The sequence below is a fragment of the Carassius auratus genome, linkage group LG30F (assembly GCF_003368295.1).
Source record: "Carassius auratus strain Wakin linkage group LG30F, ASM336829v1, whole genome shotgun sequence".
NCBI classification, from domain to species: domain Eukaryota; kingdom Metazoa; phylum Chordata; class Actinopteri; order Cypriniformes; family Cyprinidae; genus Carassius; species Carassius auratus.
This window is the reverse complement of record NC_039294.1, coordinates 3,251,428-3,271,043: the sequence shown is the minus strand read 5'-3', so window position 1 is coordinate 3,271,043 and position 19,616 is coordinate 3,251,428. Positions and strand designations below refer to the sequence as shown.

Below are 19,616 nucleotides of genomic sequence, written 5' to 3'. Positions count from 1 at the left end.
TAGAAACCTGATTGATCTCATGAAGATCACATCCAGATCACATTTCACCTAAAAAAACAACCCCGAAATGGTATGCATTTTGGCCTCAAATTCTTGTTGTATCCCCCCCCCCCCTTTGTTCTCAATGATGATCCTTATTAGATTCTCATTAGATGTTTTTTATTACTGTAATGCAATTATATATTTTGTTTAAATCTAAATCTGCATTAAGGCAGTATAACAAATATTTCCAATAATTTACAGTTTGAATAATATAATTGATTTACACTCAAACTCTTTTTTTTTTTTTTGGTGCAATTCTCATTCTTAATCATTATCTTTATTAGATTATCATTAGATATGATTACTGTCATGTTATTATTGTTATATTAAGGAAGTACAACAAAAATGACCAAGATATGTAAATACTCCACAATTGAAATAAAGAGTTATTGCATTAATGAATTTGGAGGGAAACTTGTCTTATAATAATGCAGTTGCTGGTCCTAAATGTTTCTTTAAACCAGAATTATGGTCTGTTTATTTCTTTTGAGGTGAAATATGAGCAAGACACGCTCTTGACAGGTTTCATGTAGATTCACAATATCATTGCAAACATTCATTCACAATATGAATCTCAGAGGATGAACACCAGAAAAAGTTCTTCCAGTTTAATAGTGTTACTGTGATTTAAAAGCAATTAAAAACATGGACTTCTTCAGTCAAATCCTGTCCGTTCTGACCTGGTCTGTCCTCACAGGAAGCAGTTAATCCGGCTCACAGGCAGGGATACCTGGCCCAGGTGGGCAGCACACCTGTCTCATTGGCGATCCTCCAGTATCGCTCGCGCAGAAGAAATGCTCCGGCTTTGGGCTGCCGCTGCCGAGTGAAGATTCCCTTCTTATTCCCGACCACTCGAATGATATCTGGAGACAGAGAAAGAGTAACGCATGATTTAAGATTTATTGTAAATGTAGCATTGCACCAATGAATGCTCTGTTTAACTAGTATGAGAAATACAAATTAACTCAATTGCACTAGTAGTTTGTAAGAATGCATATTTTAGCTCATTTACTCGCCCGCTCCTGACAGCAAAATAGATGTTTGCATGACTTTCTGACATCGATTTTAGATTAAGAATATACCTGTGACATATCAGTTATGCACTGAGGAAAACACAACTTTCCATGAGACACTGTTTTTATGGATGGGCACTTTTTATTTCACTTCTTTTGGACTGAAGCACTGCAGCACTGCTGACTGCAACGATAGAGCTTTGAAGAGCCAGGACAATTTTTAATATAACTCCGAATGGATTCGTCTGAAAGAAGAAAGTCATTTACACCTAGAATGCTCCTGGGGTGAGTAAAACACAGCATAATTTTCATTTTTGGGTGAACTAACTCTTTAATAGCTGCTTAAGAATGAGTGTGCCCATTAAATTATTTTGACTCATTGAACTTGGATCGAATTAGATTGCGTGATCTTAAATTGTCATTTATGGAACCTCTTTTGCCCTGATTGATTTATTAGGTTATTGAAAGTCTAGTTTTGGAAATTAATCCCCACTTTTCTTTTATGAAACAGCCCCCTGACCACTTTTTCACTGGAGGAAGCGTTATTATGGATTATGGACTTAACAGTTAAAATCATCTTAATGCTGGATTTGTTTAATCTTTTGATGTTAACTGATGGACTGGATTGCTGTTGATTATTGTGATGTATTTATCAGCTGTTTGGACTCTCAATCTGATGGCACCCATTCACTGCAGAGCATCCATTGATGAGACACTGATGCAATGCTACACTTCTCCAAATCTGGTGAAGAAACAAAATCATCCACATCTTGGATGGCCTAAAGGTGAGAACATTTTTATTTCCGCATGAACTACTCTTTTAAACTTAAAATCTATGAGTTTTTATCTATTAATCAGCGCAGAAAATGTGCAAATAAAGTCTGCAGATTCCATACTGGTACTTGAGGATCCGTCTGACGTGGTTTCATACTCCTATCTAAAGCATGCATGAGTGAGCAACATGCTAGTTAATGTGTGCTATGTGTTCCAGATAAACCTGTTCAGAGCAAAGGAAAAGGCTGCGGTCGTTTCCTACTTTGAGACGTCATAAAGTCGGCGAAGTTCCAGATCAGTTCTCCGATCACAAACTCCTTCCTCTTCTGGTCGAACACGTTGTGGTAGTTCTGTAGGACCGTCTTTTGATACTCCTCTGTGAACATCATGGGTGGATCCTGCAGGACGACAAATAGCTGTAAATAGTTTTCGCCAACCATACTATTTTTGCCAACTGTACTTAAAACTTATATTTAAAAATATATATTTTGCACACACACACACACTTTATTGGTCCAACAATAATAATAATAATAATAAATATAGCTGCAAGCATTGATCACAGGGGTTCAAACACTTTAAGGTGGTATGCTTTTATGGTCTAGGCCAACCTGGACGTATGGCTGACAGTAAAACACATCCAAAATGGAGAATAGGCTCACAGACACTAAGAATAAATGAATAAACTAGCATATTAATACTCAGTAAGCATGCTTACAGACACACACACATAAGGAGACATGCACACACATTGAAACACACATGAAATAAATAATAGATGACACAATACTTATTGCAAGTGTTCTCTTTTTTAAGTGTATAAATATGTAATTTTCATGGTTCACTGTTATCATGATCTGGCATAATTGTAAAAACTGATACATGTCTGTATGAACAAAATGGTAAACTTTGACGAAGTGTGATTTTATAATGTGTAAGCATGAATCCATAAGAAAACCTGTGGACAGTACTTTTTCAGAGTTTAATAAGCCCATTAGTCTTCTGTTACCATCTAGAGGTTATGATCGCAATTTCTCATTCAACGCTGTGTTTTAACCTTTATAACTATTAGAGTGTTATTTTTTGCCCAATCTCTCTTAAAGTTTGCATGCTTGTTTAGAATGAAATTATGTATCATTTTACAAAGTTTTGAGAGATTTTGTAGGTTTCCTTTTAGGATTTATAGGCCTTTGGGTACACTATGTAAAGAACATATTAGAAAATGACCGGGTTATAGTTATCCAAATGCAATTTTGTTTTGATAATTATTGACCTAGAGAGATTAGAGAATAGTACTGCACTAATTTTATTGATTTTGAGTTAAAAACATAGGACTAGTTCACAAAAGTCATTTTTTTAATAATCTCAAATACTTAAAGAACAGTTTGATTGTCAGTGATGATGAGTTGATGACTGGATGATGGATTGAAATGGAGTATATTAATGAAATCTGTGTGTTTAGGACTCACGCTGTGTAAGCCAGGCACGGCGTCCGCTCCGTACTCGCTCTGGATGATGGGTTTCTGGTATTTGCCGTACCAGTTATCAAACTGAGTGTTGAGCTGAAGACTGATGAGCTCTGTGTGACCCGGGTCGTGATACCACGATAGATAGCTGTTCACGCAGATAACGTCCACATACGGAGCCTGACGAGCAGAACACAGCGAATCAACAAACACTCCCTCTCCTGTTTATACAGCTCACTTATCAAAACTAAATCAATTTGTTCATATGCACAAAAATTTGCAACAATGCAGAAATCTGAACGGTACAGTATCAACAGCCTGTGTAACTGTAAAGGTGGAAAAAGATCATGACATATCTCCTGTGTTTATCTCCAGAAATACACTGATAAAATGTGTAAAAACAGTTTTAACTCAGACATGGCTAGAAATTTACACATAACATTACATTTAATGTGAAATTTTGAAGTTGAAAGAAAAAATAACAAGTGTATCAAGTACAAGTGGATTTGCTTAATTTCTTTTGCCCTACAGGACAGCCATCCCAAAGTAATCATCCAAATCTACTTCTGCTTGGTTCAGTGACCAGTCATTGAATGTTCTTAAGTGGCATGTTCAATCTCCAAGCTTAATGCTCATTGCAAATATCTGGCTGTCTATCTATCTATCTTTCTATGAATATATATACCTCCAAATATACACTAAAAATGTAAATTTCACAAATAATTACAAAAAAGGCAAGTAACACATTGAATTTAACATGAAATTTAGATGAAAGACAAATAACAAATGTATTAAAAATATATAAAATCTAAATATTCTTGACAAAAGACTCCTAATTTGAAAGATTTGCATATTTTATCAAATTGTTTATACAGTATATACATCTATAAATTATGTATGTATCTATCTATGAATATATATACCTCCAAATATACACAATAAATTGTTGAAGCAATTTTCACTCAGAAATTGTTAGTAAATTTCACAAATAATTACAAAAAAGGCAAGTAACATGAAATTTCAAAGATGATAATAAATATCTACATATGCATAAAATATAAGTATATTTATAAAAAAGATCTGATTTGCATACTTTTAAGCAATTTACTAGAAATTTTTATATTTTCTAAAAAAAAAAAAAATACAACTGGTGTTTTTAAGGGAATCTTTTCAGCATGAAGTCAGAAATGTATTCATTTATAAGTTTATTAATATAAACCAGTCACTAGAATGAGAACTAAAAGGAGTAAAAGGTTAAATAAGGTCTGTGCGGCATGAGGAAGCACATGTTTTATCTACTAGAGAGTGAAGTGATCGAGTGAACATAGTTCAGGGGAGTAATCTAGAGTAAATTTACTGAATGACTGACTGTGTCTGAATGACGCAGATCTACTCATGATTGTGAGAAATAGAAGATAAGAACCGCTCAAACAGCTGGAATAAAAAGGAAAATAGACGCAAGGTTGTGAAATGGTTACTTCACAAGTAAAATACATGTTTAAAAAGTAAATAGACATGTCTCACCCCTAGATCTCTGGCATAGTTGCTGGCTGTGATGTATGTAACCGGTCGAGAGGAATCCAGAGATTTCGTATGAGACACCAGTTCCCTTCAGAAAAATATCATTAAAAAATTTACCTATTGACACTTATTGCCTGAAAATGTTGACTTTGCCCATCATTTATGATTAATTTATTATTAAAAAAATGATAACATTTACAGACACCACACAATTTCTGGATGATTATATGTGTCCTTGGAGCACAAAAGCAGTCGTCAGTAGCCAACAATACATTGTATGGGTCAAAATTATAGATTTCTCTTTTATGCCAAAAAATATTAGGATATTAAGTAAAGATCATGTTCCATGAAGATATTTTGTAGATTTCCTAGGGTAAATATTTAGTAATATTTACATTTAGTAATTTAGCAGATGCTTTTATCCAAAGGGACTTACAAATTAGGAAAATGGAAGCAATCAAAAACAACAAAAGAGCAATGATATATAAGTGCTTTAACAAGTGACAGAACCTAGTGATGCCATGTAGACAGAGAAGAGAAGTGGTCCAAGAACTGAGCCCTGAGGCACCCCAGTAGTTAGATGTTGTGACTTGGACACCTCACCTCTCCAATATACTTTGAAGGACCTATCTGACAGGTAAGACTAAAACCACTGGAGTGCGGTTCCTGAGATGCCCTTTGCCAGTAGGGTTGATAAGAGGATCTGGTGGTTAACCGTGTCAAAAACAGCGGACAGATCAAGCAGGATAAGTACTGAAGATTTGGATTCTGCTCTTGCCAGTCTTAGAGCTTCAACAACTGAGAGCAAGGCCGTCTCAGTTGAGTGTCCACTTCTGAAGCCAGATTGGTTGCTTTCAATGAGGTTGTTGTGTGTGAGAAATGTAGAGACTTGTTTGAACACAGCTCGTTCAAGTGTTTTTGCAATGAAAGGAAGAGGGGAAACTGGTCTGTAGTTCTCTAAAAGAGATGGGTTGAGGTTGGGTTTCTTAAGTAGTGGAGTTATACGTGCCTGTCTAAATGATGAGGGAAAAACACCAGTGTGGAGGGATGTGTTAATGATGTGAGTGAATGCAGGTTCAACTGCAGGAGAAATGGCTTAAAGGAGATGAGATGGAATAGGATCAAGCGGACAAGTAGTGGGGTTATTAGAAAGAATGAGTTTGGAGACTTCTGTCTCAGAGAGTGAAGAGAAGGATGTAAATGAGTGTAAGTTTGCTGGTGATATGAGCTTGACTGATTGTGGTGTGGAAAATTGTGCACTGATGTGTTTAATTTTATAAATGAAAAACATAGCAAAGTCATCAGATATTACAGATGAAGCAGGAGGGAGAGGAGGAAGACAAAGGACAGAGGAAATTGTTTTAAAAAGCATGCGAGAGTCAGATGAATTGTTAATTTTGTTATGGTAGTATGTCATTTTAGCAGTAGAGACATTAGCAGAGAAGGAAGAGAGGAGTGACTGATACACATTAAGGTCAGTAGTATTTTTGGATTTGCGCCACACCCTTTCAGCAGCTCTAAGCTTAGAACGGTGTTCGCGTAGAACATCAGATAACCAAGGGGCAGAAGGGGTGTTACGGGCTGGCCTGGAAGATAAGGGGCAAACAGTGTCTAAACAAGATGTAAGAGTGGAGCAGAAAGTATCAGTAGCACTGTTAGCATCCAAAGATGCAAACAGTTTAGGGGAAGGAAGTGAAGATGAAACCATTGCAGATAGCCGGGAGGGTGAAAGTGTGCGTAGGTTATGTCGAAAGATAACATGTGAAGGGGTAAGTGATGTGTCAGGGACCATGTTGAGGTTAAGAGTGAGAAGGAAGTGATCCGACCTGTGCAGTGGAGTAACCAGAACATGATCAGTAGAGCAGTGTCGCGTATAAATAAGGTCCAGTTGGTAGCCTGATTTGTGAGTAGCAGTAGTTGACACTCGGTTGAGATCAAAAGAGGCAAGCAGAGTGTGGAAATCAGCAAACAGAGGTTTATCTAGATGGATGTTGAAATCTCCAAGCATAACTAGGGGAGTACCATCCTCAGGAAAGGTTGAGAGCAACACATTTAATTCATCCAAAAAGTTACCTAATGGTCCGGGGGTCGATAGACAACTACAAAATGTATTTTAACCTGTTAAATGTCACCCCGTCCCGTATACGGGACGCCTACGTTGACTATACTGTATTACAATCAAATCTAATCTAATCTTGACAAACTATATATCGTTGGAAAGGTCTAAGACTCCCAAATATATATTTTACCAATATTTTTTGTTAAAAATTATGTAGGAAAAGTAATAGATGAATTTATGACAAGAGTGCACCCTCAGAAATCTACATTACAAAAGGAGCTTTGACCTTTGTTTAAAAAAAAGACTTCCTCGTTGCCTTTTTCTCTATCACATTTTAGAAATCATCAGAAGTTATATATCACTTGAAAACATAAAATCTCAAAATTCATCCTTCAAAACCCATTTTAAAATCAGACATTGCATTACCATGTAAATGGTACATCAAAATCATGTTACAAAATGTTTTCAGTCATGAATTATAAAAATGTATGTTTGTATCATGCACATTCATGTCTATCTTCAAAAAGGTGAGTGACAGTTAACAGGTTAAGATGTAGGTAACAGTAACTGAATGAGATTCAAAGGAGCTGTTGATACCCAAAGATGGTAAAGGATTACATTTCCAATCATTAGAGATGAGCAGAGATATGCATTGCTGAGAACTTCATTTGGACAACTTTAAAGGAGATTTAAAGTATTTTGATTTTTTTTTGCACCTTCAGACCCCAGTCAAATATTGTTCTATTGTTCATCAATGGAAAGATTATTTATTCAGCTTTCACATGATTTATAAATCTCATTTTCAAAAAATTTACAAGAATTTTCATTGATTTCCCAGACATGTATTTAGATGTTAACTCTAATAATTTAATAATTAAAATTTTTATTCATTTGTATCTTTTTTATTCACTGTATTTTATTTTAATGTAACAATTTATTTAATTTAATTATTTTATCTATTAAATGATTTATTATCCTTAAATTACAACTAAATGTAAATGTAAAAAAATCTGTAAAAACAACAAAAGCACCTAACAAAATGACTAAAATTACCCAAATTTAATTGAAAACTGAAAATGCATATAATAAAACCTAACTAAAAATATTAAAAATTACTATAAGAGTATACAAATAATACTAAAAACACAATTATATAATGTAAGTCAATGACAAACAAGTCAAGCCTAGTATATACTACAACTGAGGTCAAAAACATCTATTATTTTATTTATTGTTTTCTAATTTAATAATTATTTATTTAACTGAATTGTATTATTTAACTTATTTAAATTCACTTGTATTAATAATTGTATTTGTCCAGGTCTGGAAACAACAAAAGAAGGTAAGGGTTTAACCCGTCTTATCCTCCTTTAAGTGTGAACATGCTGTGATCTGCACCACTGAAGCCATTAAAGGAGGCTTTATCATTCAGTTTGACTCACTTGAAGTAGAGTCCGGCGGGGGGCATTTCAGACGCCGGCTCATTGGCCACAGACCACATGACCACAGACGGGTGGTTTTTATCACGCCGGACCAGCTCCTCCATTACAGTCAGGTGATGAGCCAGAGAAACGTTCCCAAAACTGCGTCTGAGGACGACACACACACACACACACACACACACTGATTATCTGGAAATAGACCAAAACACTTTCAACAGACTGAGATTACAAATGAATCAGTGTAATAAAAATACTGACAATTCATTCTTTACGGCAGTTAAATACTAGATATACCAATAGTTATATTAAATATTTGACATCTGACAGGGTTGACACATATTATGAGATTCTGACACATACTGAGAGAAAAAGAAAGACACCAAAATGCAGGTGGAACACACCACAGTAGATAAATAAACTTATAATATAATAATTATTATTTAATAATATTAATAATGTTCATCATCTGGCTGACTACGTCTTGTATTAATTTTTCAATAAATCCTGTCAAACTTGCACAAACTGAGAGTCACCACCATAAGCTACTACTAAATATTGTAGAAACATAACTTTCTGTAAAGTTGCTTTGTAACGATTTGTATTGTAGAAAGCGCTATACAAATAAACTTGAATTGAATTCTATACCCTAACTGAAATGATGCATTTTAAATTAGAATATTATTTAAGCACAAAATTCGAATTAAGTTTTTCAGCCATTTTGACAGCCCTAAAAAACTAACTAAATTGCTAAAATTAAAACTGCAAATATAAAAATTAAAACAACTTCTAAATATTGATAAATACTATAATAGCATATAAATACTACTAAAACAACATTGGTCTCAAGAAACAGTGACCAGGTTTTAGAAAATACCACTCTACAGAAACAGCCCTGGTAAAGGTTTTAAATGATATTTTATTAACTGCTGACTCTGGCAAGTCTGCGGTGCTAGTGCTAATGCAGTGTTTGACACAGCTGACCATGCAGTCCTCATTTCACGACTTTCGGAGAAATGCTCTTAAAAGGTTTCAGTCTTATCTTTATAACAGAAGCTTTTTTGTTAATATTGGAGAATTCAGGACAGGTGCTGCTCCTCTTACTTGCGGCGTCCCACAAGGCTCTATCCTTGCTCCGATTTTATTTTCACTTTATATGCTTCGGAAACTCATCAGTTTTGAGTGTGTGCACGATCTTTGACTAAATTCTGCGAATTCTTTCATCATAAATAACAAAGCGCTGATGCATGTACAATGTTTGTAAGAGATTAATTTCACAGTGTATACAGCTTCAGTGACTATAACAATAATTTTTTATTTTGTTTATTTTTTGAGAGTACTAAAACTCACGATAGATCAATTTTAGTGATAATGTCACTTTCTATATATAATTTATTCACTGTTCGAATAACCGTGGAAAGGAAATGTTATATAGCCTAATTATACATTTCTGATGTTCTTATTAAATTGTAATTACGTTAAATACAAATTCAGCGCCATTAAACATATGTGACCTTAGACCACAAAACCAGTCTTAAATGTCAAAATACAACATCCGAAAGCTGAATAAATAATATTTCCATTGATGTATGGTTTGTTAGGAGGACAATATTTGTCTGAGATACAACTATTTGAAAATCTGGAATCTAGGGGTGCAGAAAAATCTAAATATTGAGAAAATAGTCTTTAAAGTTGTTCAAATGAAGTTTTTAGCAATGCATATTACTAATCAAAAATTAAATTTTTATACATTTATGGTAGGAAATTTACAAAACATCTTCTTGGAACATGATCTTAACTTAATGTCCTAATGATTTTTGGCATAAAAGAAAAATCTATAATTTTGACCCATACAATGTTTTTTTTGGCTATTGCTACAAATATACCCCAGAGACTTAAGACTGCTTTTGTGTTTTTCAGGGTCACATATTTTATTAGCCTACATGACACCCATGTCCGGTTGTTGGCTAAAAAGACGGGTTTATGATATTTAATACATTTGGCTGCTTTTAGCATCTCAGTGAAAACAAAACGGAGTTTATAGTTTTTGAATCCTCAGAAGCCTTTAGCTCCTATTGTATATATTTTGGTCCATTTGTCAAATCACTAGTGAAGAATTTGGGTGTTTTTTGATAGCACTCTCAAATTTGAATAACAGATTAGCCCAGGTAAAACCATTTCTTTCTTTCTTTTAAGGCTTCTTACAGGTGTTCGAAAACGAGAACATATTACTCCAGGTTTAATTCCCTTGCACTGGCTCCCAGTCCGTTTTAGAATGGATTTTAAAGTGCTGTTTCTGGTCTTTAAGTGTTTGAATGGTCTCCAGGCCATCCAATCAGAGACAACTAAATGATCCAAGGGCTAGGTTGAAGCTAAGAGGTGATTGTTCTTTTTACATTGCTGCACCGAAACTCTGAAACAGTTTACCTGTGTACTTTAGAACTGCTACTACGGTTCATGATTTCAATTGAAAACTTTTCTTTAGTATTTAGTTAATTTGTGTATTTAGTGATTTTAAATGTGTATAATCTGTATGTTGTAATTTAAAGGCTGTGATATTTTGTTTAGCACCTTGGTCATCAGTTGTTGTTTTTAATGGTGCTATATAAATAAAGATGACCTTGACATTGACCTGTCAAAAAATCAGGCCTGGATTCATCTCTTACAGGATTGTAATCATTTCAGACAGACATAATATATACACAAAGGGATGTAACGGGACACTAGACACTGTAAAGCCCTCAATAAAGGCTCAGCTGCTACTATGTTGGGACGGCGTCTCACACGTCTCACATGTCTTTGATTCCCACCCCAGGACACTCGTCTATGATGACGATGCCGTGCCGGTCAGCCATCTGCAGGATCTCTTCGGCGTAGGGATAGTGACTGGTGCGGAAGGAGTTCACTCCCATCCACTTCATCAGGTTTAAGTCCTTCACCACCAGAGGCCAGTCGAAGCCTTTCCCTCGGATCTGCCACACAAACCGCAGGGTTCAGTGAGATCTGAAGCATGTTTTACTTTCATAGCTGCTGCGTGAGGATCAGTGTGTGTCTATAATGAGAAGTACAGGAGGATGCGGTTGTGTGGTAGAGTGGTCAGTTAATAGCTGATATCAGCTGCTTTTACCACAATCACACTCTTAAAGCCATAGTTTCAACATTCTGTCAGCATTTACTCTGTTTCAAACCTGTACCACTTTTTTGTGTAGCAGAATGTTAAAGGGGTCATTGGATGGTACATCCACTATTACATGTAAAGGAAGAGAGGGGCGGGGCAAGCAGAGCTCATTAACATTTAAAGGGACATGCACCGAAACGGATCGCTGTTAACTGAGCTGTTTTTGACTTTTACACTACCAATGAGAAATTTTTACCTAAGTATGCTACAGACTTTTCAGCAAGACCCTAAAGAACCATATTAACTTTAACACTGAGCTTAATGATAAAATAAAAGACGATGTGCAATATAACATATAACAACATTACCAAAGCTAAATGTACAATTAAAATAAATAAAAACTGGAAATGCATGAAATAAAAGCTCAAATGATTAATACATTTGAAAGGCGGAATTAGAAAAATAAAAGTTTTAAAATTACAAAATCAAAAATAGTATAAATTAAATTATAATTTAAATAAATAAATAAATAAATGACTGATAAAAAAAACTGATAATACATAATATAAATTTATAATACATCATAAAAAAAACTCAAAATATTATTAATAATAATAATAAAGCAAATCATGAGCATATTCATTCCTTTTTTGCATTCCAATTGGAATTAGAATAAATTAAAATTAATAATTAATTACCCTTGTCAACTACTATAAGTAAAATAAGTTTAAGTACTAAAATTACTGAAATTAAAAAAAAAATAAAGATTAATTAAAATGCAAAAAGCAACAGTTACTAAAACAGAAACAGAAATTAAAAGGAAAATTGATAACATCAAATAAATGCACAAAATATGAATAATAGTAATAATAATAATAATAATAATAATAATAATAATAATAAATCCGTGTCCACGTTCATTAATGTTTTTACATTGTAATTAGAATAAATTAGAAATTGTAATAAATTAATAATTTAAAACTTAAAATTAGTATGAATTACATAAACAAAAAAATATAATATAAAATAAATTATTATGTGTGCATTCATTAAGTCAAGCATTGTAATTGGCACACAAGAGCCAATTGATTTCTTTTATTTCTCTGCTTATTAATTATTTTAATGCATAACATTTCAGTTTGCTCCACAGCCAAAGCTATCGTGTGATTTCAGACGACTCTGAATATAACACACGAGTCTTATGAACTACTTTATGAAACTTGAAGGTGTTTTTGTCATTTTGGGAGCTTGAAAGCTTCCAAACCTCAGTTACTTGCAAAAGAGCAGCTTTAACTTTAAACTTTTGCACTTGAAAAGAAAGTCATAGAGGTTTGAACTGATGTGAAGGTGGGAATATAATATTTTCTGCTATCAGTCAGTCAGTGTTGTGTCTGATTTTGCTGCCCTCTGCTGTTACTCACGTCTGCGTCCTCGTGTTTGTTGACCCCATGGAAGTAAAACGGCTTGTTGTTGATGAGAAACTGTTTGTTGGTGACTTTAATGGTACGAATTCCAACAGGAAGAGTGTAAACATCCGTCTGTCCGTCCTCTGCGGTCGCCTGAACCTACAAAACCAGATCAGACAGGTTTCATGGCTCCAATGCATTTCAATATTCATCTACATGTACAGTATTTTAAACTGAAACTTTAAATGCATGAAAAACGCCATGCAGAAACATCTTTAAATATGTTGGATTAATGCTGCAAACAAGCAATATATTAAATCTATAATAAATAAATAACTTTTCATTTTGTTCTCTTTAGTAACATAACTAAAACTAAACAAATTCACAAAAAAATTATATAACAAAAAATTATAAAGATATTAACTATACAGTCATAATAAGAAAAAACTAAACTTCATACAATGAAAATGAAAACAGAAAAATAAACTAATTCTGTTTATTAATAAAACCTTTAACAGTTTTTCAGTGATACTAAAATAACACTGGTTTGATGGAAATTAATCTAATTTTCCTTTTGTTTTTTAACAGAATTTTAAATAAATGCACAGGTGTGAACCAGGGATAACATAGTTAGTAAATGTATAGTTGTTACATTTTTGTTATTTGAAATACAATAAACATTAATGAAAGAAAAAATCAACTTCTCTTATTTCCAATGCAACATTTCTCATTTTCCTTTATGTACTAAAATAACTGAAACATAAAAATAAAATTAAAAGCTATATAATAAATAAATATAATAAAAGTTATTAATAAAACTAATACAAAAAAACTAATAAAATTTTGAGAAAAAATTCAATTTACTACATTCAGATGATTATAAAAAATAAAAAAAAGATAATATTGGTTTGAACTGATTCACAAAAATGAATCTCTAAACTTGGTAATGCTTCACAATAAGGTTGCATTTGTTAACATTGCATTAGTTCAGATAAGTGCTTCTAGAGTGTGGACACTGTTCTGGACACTGACCTCCATGGAGTAAAGGTACGCTGGGTTCTCGTGCATCAGATACGGCCACCAGAGGTTAACGTCAGTGACTTTGAGGACTCCTCTGGAGCCGTCGGCCGAAGCCACACATCTGCCGTCGTGAGCCGAGAGCGTGACTTTCACAGCGGGTTTAGAGCTGCCCAACACGGACACGTTAAAACTGACCAGCCCTGAAACACAGGATCGGATGAGTCGGACTAAACCAGTCAACGTTTATAAAGGTAGCATGTGTAGGCCTAAAGTAATCATAGAAAATAACGTCACTCCCATTAAAATAACTAAAACACAGTCAGAAGAAACAATGCAAAATATGAATGATTTAAATGCAATATCATGCATTTCATGTCTCTTTGAGAAGCCAGCAATATAAAAGATGCTAAAAACAACATACAGACAATCAATATATATCAATATATTAAATCGTCCCTTAAAACTTACTTTTTTGTTTGTTATTGTGGCTTTGTATTTTATTGTTTGGTTAGATTTTTACTGCCTGTGTATCTTTTAATTTCATTTTTTTATGTAAAGTGCTTTGAGATGCTACTTTTAAAGGCGCTATATACAATAAAGTTTATTATTATATTATTATTATTTAGTGCCTTTCTTAATAAACACAGAATATATTTTTTTTCCAATAAAAAAAGAACAAAACCTAGACTGTAAAAAATTATTTTTGTAAAGGTTTATGTGAATTTTTGGAGTATGTTTTATTAGAAAATACTATTTCAGTCTTTCGATTTTACAATTTGGCTTTGATTTCATGTGTTAATGAATTTCAAGTTGATGAAGCAACACACACACACACATATTCCAGGTTTCTATGAAAATTGCAATCATGTTACACTCATCCAAGCATGCTGTTTTGTTAAAAATAAGGTGTATAAGTGACAGATTTCGGGGGGCACTCACCGATGTTATCAGAGAAGGTGGTCTCCACTGTGATGTCATCAATGTGCGCCTGTGGTGTGGTGTACAGCAGAACCGATCGGTGTATTCCAGCGTAGTTGAAGAAATCAAAGTTTGTGTTCTGAACGAAGTAGCCAGCGGGGTATCTGAGAGGAAAAGAAGATGATAAAGACATGAGACGTCTAGGACAGTTATATACTGGTTATAGGCTTTAAAGGTCCCCTTCTTCGTGATTCCATGTTTCAAACTTTAGTTAGTGTGTAATGTTGTTGTTAGAGTATAAATAATATCTGTAAAATTCTAAAGCTCAAAGTTCAATGCCAAGCGAGATATTTGATTTAACAGAATTCGCCTACAAAAAACGACCCGTTTGGACTACAGCCCTCTAGTTCCTGCAGTAATAACGTCACTAAAACAGTTTTTTTGACTAACCACCGCCCACATTAATTCACAAACAGGGGGCGCGGCCTTGTTGCGCTCCGACGGAGAAGAAGGAAGAGCTGTTTGTGTTTGTTGCCATGTTGTTGAAACGCTGTTTTTTTTTTTTTTTTCATCTCTGAGTCCAATCACCTTTGTTTGGGCTTCCCAGGAACGCTGTACTTTGACATTAATGGTTACAATTTATGTTTAACTCGGTTCCCGAAAATTATAATGCACATGTAAAACTATGTGCAGCACATTTTGCTGAGGACAGCTTGCTGAGGACAACTTTCTCAATCTCAATCAGTTTAATGCTGGATTTGCACAAAGATTATTCCTGAAAGATGGAGCAGTTCCCTCTTTGTCTGGAGAAGGCGTTGTTTATAGACCACAACCAGTAAGTGTATTTTATTATTTAAGTTGGTGCATTTAACAGTTTCTGTAACTTATTACACAAAGGGCAACGCTGTTTAGCTTTGTTAACTAGATGTTAGGGCTGTGCAAAAAAAACAAAAGTGTTTTTTTTTTTTTTTTTTTTTTATGCGCATCTCGTCAGTAAAAACGCTCCTGTGATTATAAATACATCTCCAGCACGTATGTTCTAGCCCAATCGCGTTACCAGGAGGGCAGCCTGCTCTCAGCTGCTGTCGAATCACTACACAGGTACCGCTGGCCCAATCAGAACTCGTTACGTATTTCTGAAGGAGAGGCTTCATAGACCAAGGAAGTCATCAGCGAGTTTTTGTGACAGTGAAAACAGCAGTATACAGATAGGTGAACTGTGTGAAAAATACTGTGTTTTTTTACACGCGAAACATGAACACATGTTATATTGCACATTGTAAACACAATGAAAGCTTCAAAAAAGCGCGTAAAACAGGACCTTTAATATGATCATCCAGAGTTAATATGGGACTGCTAGAAGAAGAGAAAAACGGTTTAAAAATGATAATAAAATATATAGAAATCAGGTTTACATTAGTACACAAACCAAAATTAAAGTAATAGAAATACAGAAGATGTTGCTTAAAATAAGAAAATATATAAGTAAATAAAGAAAAGTACAGTGCTATAATCAGTACCGAAGTATAATAATAAACATTAATATTTTCTGAATAATATTTAGACATATTTATAATAGGGGTTGTGTCGATACAGCACAGTGAGTCAAGAATATATAGATACAAGGATGCACAGTATCAATAATTTATTATTTAAATTGCAAATACGAAAATATTATTCTTTAGGTACTTAATAATAAATAATTTGCATACAACATTTTTTGAGTGTTTGTAATTCTATGGACTGATGTGGACAACGTTTTCATTTGGGGATGTTTAATAAATCCCAATATGTCGTATTAAGCCTATATTAACATGTTTATAATTGAAATAATCTCATTGTGATCATGTTTAATCATTGGGCCTCCCACACCTAATTTATAATTATTTACAGTTAAAGTGTAATTTTTTTTTTTATATAATAAAAAAAAAAGGGTTACACTTTCTTTTAAGGTGTCCCTGTTACAGTGTTATTATACATGTAAGTACAGTTTACTTACTATATGTTTAATGTTAGGAATACTTGCGTGTAATTATGCATAATTTATTGTTATTTTAATAGTAAACACATGTAAAAAGGACACCTAAATCCAAAATCTCAATAAAATAATGAATAAACAATAATTTAAATTAATAAAAAATATGATTAAAAATAAATAAATAAATAATACACAGTAAAATAGCACAGTGCTAGGAGTAGAAAATTAACTGAAATATTATTTGAGTAATATTTAGACATTTGGGGGTCTGATAAAACACTATATCGATGACGTCTGACCTGGTGCGATCGTTCATGTACTGGATGGTTCCCGGTGGAAGCGTCTCTAGAGTTAAAGTGTTGTTCACAGCGATGGTGATTCGACACGGGTTCACGCTCGTCTGCCGCAGAACGCCGCTGATGTCCGCCTCAAACGGGAGATGACCGCCCACATGCTCAGTCACCTTGACCCCATTCACCCACTGAGAGATGGACACAACACAGATCCTGAGACTGTGACAAATCAGGAGTCAAAGACAACCATCTGCATCCCACAGACTTACAAGCATTGAGTAATAGTGAGCGCTTCCCACTCGGAGCACGATCCGTGTTCCTCGGTCCTGGATCCAGCGCGACGGCACCCATACGTCCTTCTCATACCACACCCAGCCAATGAAATCCTGGATTTTGCCGTCTTGTGTGATGTCATTGTAGCTGGACGGCACCGGCATGTCAATAACAGGCCCTGTCTAGAATAAAAATCACACAATCACAAAAATAAACACCTAAGAACACACTTTAAATGCATGCTTAATATGCAATATTATGCAATTATATAGGCTTGCTGACTTCGACAATAGTCACATATTGAGTTTATGGTGCAAAAAGATCAAAAGAAGAAATTATGCTTAAATAAATTATAACACACAAGATTAAAATAACCAGGTTAATGTAATTCAAATAAATGCAAAAAGTAATTTAAATAATAAAAATAAATTTTCTTAATTAGGTATATGGTATGTAACTGTGACAGTATTATAGTAAGTATAAAACAAATGTAATGTTACTTTAAATCTAGAATAAATAATTCAAGATGAGCTTTATGAAACAATGAGATGGGTGTCCCTCAAGGGTCGATTCTGGGACCACTGTTGTTTTCCTTTTATGTCAATGATTTACCAACTTGTTGTAAGCAAGCTAAATGTCACTTATATGCAGACTACACAGTAATGTATGTATCAGCACAGACTCCATGCTTAGCTGCAGATATATTAACAAAGAGTGTGTCACAGTGGCTGAAAAACAACTGTTTGACCTTGAAAGGTCTCAATGTTTTTTCAATAAGAAGGAAGGAAATTAGTGGATTTATAATTAAGATCAACCAAAAGGCAATAGAGAATATTTAAATATTAAGGTCTTATTTTAGATTATCGTTTGAAATTTGATGTGCTTGTAAAGAGGCTGTGTAGAACAATCAGAGTTGTTTTTACATGATTAGACCGTATTTATCTCTAAAAGCAGGTAACTTGTCTGGAGTCAGGTTTCTCAATCTCTAAACAATCAAACACTAAACATTTTGGACAAGAAACCAAATAGATGGCATCATTGTAATATTATACAAAAACATAGTTTGCTTAGTTTTTAACATTTTTATTAATATGTCTTTTATTAAATTGTTTTTAAATGTGTAAATAATCTTGCTCCAGGCATTATATGCCACTTAATGTTAAAATATAGTAAGGGGATCACTACAAGAGGTGCAACTAATCAGACTTGCACAGTACCAAAGAGAGAGAAAAAGAGATTTGCACAATTCACATTTTCAGATCAAGGTACACTGCTTTGGAAAAGCCTGCCAACTGAACAGAAAATGCAAACAGAATTGTTTAAAAAGTGTTTGAAACAAAAGCAGTCTAAGTTTTTTTTTTTCTCTCAGCTGCTTGAAATTGTAGCAATGTTATACTGCTTTGTAAATAAATAAATAAACTTAAAAATAAACACTATATACACTAGATTAAACTACCTTTATACATGTATTATTATTATTTTTTAAAACGAATAAAATAATAATAATCATTCTGATATTTATTTTAAATTGAGGTTGGGGGTGGTACCATCTATAAAAGATTGAAAACCCATGCATCTTACAAATTAATTTAACTTCCACATAATATTACATTGATTGGGGTCTAACGTTATATGTCTGAGTTTTAAAACTGAAAGTAGATAGAAAAACATTAGGATTAAAACAATTGGAAGTTACTAAACAAAGTGAAAAATGTCTGTGAAGCTCGAGAAGCTCTTTGGAATATCTCAAATGCGAGTTTTTAGTCAGATAGTTGTGCTTATTTGTGTAAGTTTGTATCGCCAGATCTCACGTGACCTCGGCCAGAGGACCCTTGAACCACTGCTGCTCGAAGCCACGGCTCCGCTCCGGAGACAGATCCGCTCTGAAGCTCCACAGGCCGCTCACGTCTTTCACTTCTCTGGAGGGAGACTCTGTGGGGAACAGTATCCCTCCCTGCAGCGCCTGACACACACCGCACAGAGCGGCCAGAAACAAGCGTTTAGCCGCTCGCTCCGCTCCGCTGGAGCCCATCACGCGCTGCTCTGCTCGACGGTCTGTTTACACTGAAGCACGTCCGCTGCGCGCGTGACGTCAGCAACTACCTTTCGTCATATATTTTAAGTGAAAAACAAAAACAAAAAACAAACAAACAAAAAAAAAAAAAATATATATATATATATATATATATATATATATATATATATATATATATATATATATATATATATATATATATATATATATATTAAGTGTAATATTGACATATTGTACGTTTTGTGCTTTACGTTTAGAAAC

General features: G+C 34.1%; 1 protein-coding gene across 1 annotated transcript; it reads right to left on the bottom strand.

Annotated features, from left to right (window-relative positions):
• Positions 1-261: 261 nt before the first annotated feature.
• gusb (glucuronidase, beta) lies at positions 262-19,409 on the bottom strand. The gene is made up of 12 exons (XM_026240630.1): positions 19,137-19,409; positions 17,317-17,502; positions 17,054-17,235; positions 14,798-14,940; positions 13,871-14,058; positions 12,854-12,997; positions 11,108-11,286; positions 8,318-8,464; positions 4,820-4,904; positions 3,299-3,475; positions 2,092-2,227; positions 262-905 (listed from the first exon to the last, which is right to left on the bottom strand). The coding sequence occupies exons 1-12, from the start codon at positions 19,350-19,352 to the stop codon at positions 757-759; spliced, it is 1,932 nt and encodes a 643-aa protein (XP_026096415.1). The 5' UTR covers positions 19,353-19,409; the 3' UTR covers positions 262-756.
• Between the last annotated feature and the right edge of the window lie 207 nt (positions 19,410-19,616).